The following is a 5,749-nucleotide window of genomic DNA, read 5'->3' as shown; positions in this document are numbered from 1 at the left end:
ACGGTTTACATATATATAAAAAATTGGTATATACAAATAAACAGACATAGGAATTCCATTCATGACAGGAAAGCACAGCAATCAAGATAAACTACATAATAAATCAATACAAGTAAAAAATCTAATATCCAGTTAAGCTATCCCATTTTTCTTTGTCTTTTTGACCTCACTTCTAGCGAGGAGGCTTTTACAGACTTGTGATTAGATCATAGGAGGAAAAGATCAAAAGCAGATATTTTCAGATTTTCACAGCTGGCTTTCCAGCAGGCATATCTTCCTTTCAAAACAAAAAAAAAAGCACGAGTTAATTGCCAATGTGTACTTTGTAACCTTGGAAGATTTCAAAGCAAATGTCCATACATAGTTTTGCTTTGAAAACTGATAAATCTGTAGATAACTATTTGTGCCTTTGTCTCAGGGCAGACTGTTTGAAAATTGGCCCCTTTAGCATTAAAAGAAATTTCCATCCTACTCATACTAAATTCCGTTGTTCTTGTAGCTTCACTAGTGGTACTTCCTCTACATTGATTAGAATGCTATTATTTTGCCAGAATCTTATTTATACCACCACTTGGCTTAAAATTGGAGAATCCGTTATAAGAATTATAGGTCGATATTCATTAAGCTGGCAAGTGGAAAATTTATATGCATAATTTTTATTCAATTCACATAATTCTGGCACTGAATATCTCTAGATAAAGTTATGCATTTCACTTAATCTCCCTAACTTATATGACAAGTCTTGCTGTACACTGCCTTGGGTGAATTCTTGAAAAAGATGCTAAATAAAATCCTAATAACACAGCAAAAATGGCCTAATGCAGGACATGCTAAAACGTGCTATATTACTTTTTGCATTTGCGTATGCCAAGTACACAGTGTTTATATTTTTTGTACCCTGTTTTTAAGGGGTGTGTCAGGGATGGAGACTGGGCATGGAAGTGGTAACCAGTTAGGAAGTGCACATTGGTGTGTGATAACTGGTTACCATAGCATTAATGCAGGAGATGGTAAGTCCCCCAACTTAATATTTTTATTGAGAACATTCAGAGAAAGTGTACAATGAGGCATATTTTCAAAGCACTTAGCCTTCCAAAGTTCTATAGGTTTCTGTGGAACTTTGGAAGGCTACGTGCTTTGAAAATATGCCTTAATGTGACAAATAACAAACACACAAACTTTACAGAACTTTGAAATTTTGTACAAATTCATATAACCCCACCCCCGACCCTCAACCATAGTTAGAAAATGCAGCTAGTATAGCAGTGGGATTCTGTGAAAGAACTAGTAGATGTTTACAATTTTTAAAAAAGCACATTAAAATAAATATGCATCAGAACCTAAAATAGCAGTTAAAATCACAACCAAAATGCTATACATTCAATTAGCAATTGGGCCAGAAAACATAATGAAATATGTGAAAAAACCGCTACCAGATTTACTTCTTACCTAAGCTTAGCAAATAAACAATTCCTTAATGGAATTAAAAACATCCAAGGCTTCAACTGTGATTCTTTTACCTCAGGAGCTATAGTCAGAGTCCAAAGTTCGCCCTCCCTAGATCTTAGCAGCTTGTTGACACCAGACAAGCTTATCCTTTAGATAAGAACAGGTACTTCTCAAAACACAGAAGACCAGGATAATTTAAGACACCCTGAGCCCAATTATGTTCTTAATTGTGTTCACCTAGTCCTGAATATCGGTACCGAATACATGTTTAAATGTGCCTGGGAGTGCCTCCAGCCCTACCTCTTTTTCCAGCAGGCAATGATTTCTGTACTCAAAGATAGCCCATTAAGGGATGAATTCTAAATGTGATGCCCAAAATATTCGGCACCAAAATAGTGCTGTTCTATAAACCGCACTTAGGCATGGTTTATAGAATATCGCCTTATGCCTGGGAATCGTGCCTGACTTTAGGCGTGGCCATTTGCCCCACCTGAAACATGGTGCAAATCTTAATTCCTAAATTAGGCATGTATCCTCATTATTCTATATCTGTGTAAATTTTAGGAATGCCCTTATTCCGCCCATGATCCCCTATTTCCGCACTCCCTTTTTCAACTTGCATGTAAAATTTAGGTGTGGATCCTGTGCTTAAATTTACATGCATATGTTTTAATTAAATCAAATTAGTGCCAATGATTGCTTGTTAACCAGCCAGTTATTGGTGTAAAGTAGCTCAATATTCACTTAAATTGCACGCCCAAATTGGGCATATGCAATTTTTAACAACTTTTATAGAATTCGGGGGTGAGTGGGAAAACAGTTTTTGGCCGGAAGATTTGTCCTGCACAGAACCTTTGAATATTGATTTGAGTGTACCTTAAACTGAAAATGTTTTTAAATATATACAAGGAACTTTCTGAATACAGCTGTGCCATTGTACATATGTTCTTTAGCCATACCCTGAACATGGTCAGACTTAGACATACTGTTTGTTATCTTCTTGATATACCACCTTTCTGTTTCAGAAGTTTAGAAGGAGTGTCCAATCCTCCATGATTTTTTCCCTCGTATTCACTACTCCTCTCCCTTCCAGCTCCTTTTTCTTCTCTGATGGGCCCCTTTTCTGTTCCATATCCTGTTACCACCTTTCAGATTCTTTCCCTTCTACCCTCCTTCTTTTCCCCACTCCTGTGTCTCTTTCTGGGTGTCTTTTCTGTTTTCCTCCTCTCATGGCTATTTACTGGTTACTTTCCCTTCTTCCCCTCTCCAGTTTCTCTTCTTCTATGGCCCTGTCCCAACCTTTGTCTTCTGCAGCTTTCTGGGTCCTCTACCTCTCAATCCCCACTCCCCTTCATGAACCCTTTTTTTGGGATTTTCAAAATTGTTTTTTTTTCTTTTTTTGCCGAAGATCTTGTGAATATTTGTTGTTACAATAATTATTTGATTAGTTTGCTGTTTGAGAGCTGCCTCCTCTTCACATTTCTGTGAATGGCAGTTTATTAAAAGAAGATAAGATACAAATATCCAGTGCTATACAGAATGAGGCATGTTCTCAAAGTACCATGAACAGGATTATAACCTCATCATCGTCATTCTTGTGATATTATTAATTCAACTAGAAAACTGGAATAGTGTCATGAAAATTATGATTATTTTAGATCAGAATTGTAGAATTTTCTTTGTTTCCTTTTTTAAAGGGATGGTATCATTCCATTTCTTCACATTTGAGAGACTTAAGACTTGATGTCCAAAATGGGGTTTCCCTATTCTGTGTCTGTGGGTTCTTAGGAAATATCTAATGAAAGGTTAAATCCAAAGTTGAAAGGGAGAAAATGTGGCATGATCAAGAAATCATAAATGAGCCTTAGAGTCATAAAATTGTGTCTAGTGCCCCTGATGATTGTTCTATGTGATCCATCAGATGTGTATAATAAAAATCATTGTTTATCATCAGCTGAAAATGGCATGTATTTTTCCAACAGCACTCCACGCTAAATTAACTGTCTTCCCCTTAGTGGGTATTGAACAGGGTATGGAAATGTGTGTGAATTGGCATTCTACCAGTGATTAGCTAGAATGATTCCTGATTTGTACTTGTTTTATTATTCCATGTGGCCTTAATGCAGTTTCTTTCTTGTGTACCAGGTGCAGCCATTGCTGGGGTGTACAGAGCTGCAGGGAAAGAAATGACCCCTTTTGAAGCATTGATTCTGGGTGTTGGACAGACATTTTGTGTAGTGGTAGTTTCTTACTTGCGGATTTTAGCCACACTGTAGCATTCCATTTTGTATGCTGTGGAATCAAATTGAAGCGAGGAGAATTAATTTCGGAGACCTGGAAGATGAGTGGCCATGAACCAAGTTGGTGGATTCTGAACTCTCTTTCTTTGCTGTGGAAAATGGGCTGGAAGATGTCCTAGTTTCATGAATTGTCATGATATTTTTGATGATCATGCACTTTTAGGAAATGAGATTATCTCTCTGAAGATGTGAATGGATTCCTTGGGAGGATTGTTTATTCCTGTACCAACTTTTCTACTCTGATAGGATTATTTAAATAAGCTTCTTAAGTGCTAAAACTGAGCACAATTATGATTTTACAAGTGGAGATCATGTTGTTATGCAGCATGATTAAGGCACAATATGTCTCAGGTGATCACCATTTCATAGTTCTGGTAAATTACCTGTTTCAATTACTAGTCTATAATGATTTTATCTCCTAGATGGATATCACAGGTTGAGAGCACAAAAGTGTGGTAGGATCCATTTGCTGCTCGTCTTGTATTAAGGTTTGGCATATTGTAGTGTGAGGGATATGTCATTGTAATTTCCTAAATGCAAGCTTTCAGAACAAGATGCAGGAGAGTGGCAAGGACCATTAGGGCTTTAGCACATTGACACATTAAAGGACTTGATGCAGAATGGTTCTCTGTAAGATTTACAGTGGGGTGCATTGGACTATAGGAAGCCAAGTTTCCTCAGATGTTCAAGTCCTAGTGGCAGTTGTAAAATCTAAACTGGACACTCATTATTCATGAGTGACTGTGTAATCACCACCCGTTCCATAGAGATGTTTTTTTATCTTGCCAATCCAGTGGCTTCTGTCAATCAGAAATTGCAATTTTGACCACTGGTCAAGAGCTAAAGAGAGTCCTGCATCTGATGGCAGATAATCTTTCTAGAAAGAACATTTTGTGTATCTCAGATCTCCCATCACTCCTTTGCTTCCATTTGCAGCTATTTGATATGTTGATACGCCATCTTTTATCATCATGTTTTTATTTCTGTAATAATGTGCCAAGTAGTTTCAGTAATTAAGAACAATGGTGGGGAAATGTTGAAGTGTATCCAAAATGTGATTTGGACTAGATGAATATTTTTATGGTCAAAAACTGTGGTCTTTGCAGTAAGCAAATAGGCACTAGTGATGTCCTTAAATTTCACAAAAACATAATCTGGATTACTCTGGAATTTTCCAAGTGACCCTTTTAAAAACTTTTTTTCATGCTTTCTAATCTAATTACCTTCTGTTTCATGTAGTTTGCTCCTGTGTTGACATTGCGTTTTCAGTAGCCTGTTGAATTATCAGTTTACTTCCATGGTGTGGCGAGCACTGAAACATCATTTTTCAGTTCTGAACTTTTTCGCAAGAATAAAGTCATGTTGCAGTGCTGTGATATGGGAAATTTCCTCCCTCCCCACTTTCTTTTCTCTCTGAGCACGCTGGCTGCTGAAAAGGCTCAACATTGAGGACAAAATGATGAAAAGAATGTGGAGGTTTCTGTTGACCCTCTTCAGCTGGTACTGAGAAACTGTCTGGTGCCTTAGATGTAGAACTCAAGGGGCTAGCGCAGGAAAACCAAGGATCAAAACTAATCCTAGATTCGCAAAAATATGGTCTTTAATGTGGATTTCATTTTATGCAAATGTATTAAACAGTCATCTTGCTGTGTGTGTATCTGGCTAGCAGACATCACCATAAAACTTAAAACCTTGTGAAGAAAAGCTATCATTTCTTTAGCATGCACACAATGAAACGGACTGAAACAAAACTACAATGAGGCATATTTTCAAAGCACTTTGGGAGGCTAAGTTCCATAGGTTTCTATGGAACTTTGGGAGGCTAAGTGCTTTGAAAATATGCCTCAATGTGGTGCAAATACAAATACTAGACAAAAGAGAGTCTTCTAGCGGCAAGAAATCACAATGAAAACAACTTATTTGATCCAGCTCAAGCAAAGTTTTATATTCTGTGCTCAGTTCACAGGGCAAAGGGAGCAATACTTGACTAAAGTATTTAC

General features: G+C 37.3%; 1 protein-coding gene across 2 annotated transcripts in view; it reads left to right on the top strand.

Annotated features, from left to right (window-relative positions):
* Positions 1–5,484, top strand: part of TMEM170A (transmembrane protein 170A) — a 74,604-nt gene extending 69,120 nt beyond the window's left edge. For both annotated transcript variants that reach the window (XM_030203680.1, XM_030203681.1), the window contains exon 3: positions 3,595–5,484. In XM_030203680.1, coding sequence (XP_030059540.1) covers positions 3,595–3,725 — 131 coding nt within the window. In that variant the 3' untranslated portion in view covers positions 3,726–5,484. The remainder of the gene's footprint in view (positions 1–3,594) is intronic.
* The last annotated feature ends 265 nt before the right edge of the window (positions 5,485–5,749 follow it).

Source organism: Microcaecilia unicolor, chromosome 5, assembly GCF_901765095.1.
Source record: "Microcaecilia unicolor chromosome 5, aMicUni1.1, whole genome shotgun sequence".
Taxonomy (NCBI): Eukaryota; Metazoa; Chordata; class Amphibia; order Gymnophiona; family Siphonopidae; genus Microcaecilia; species Microcaecilia unicolor.
This window is presented reverse-complemented; position numbering and strand designations above follow the sequence as displayed.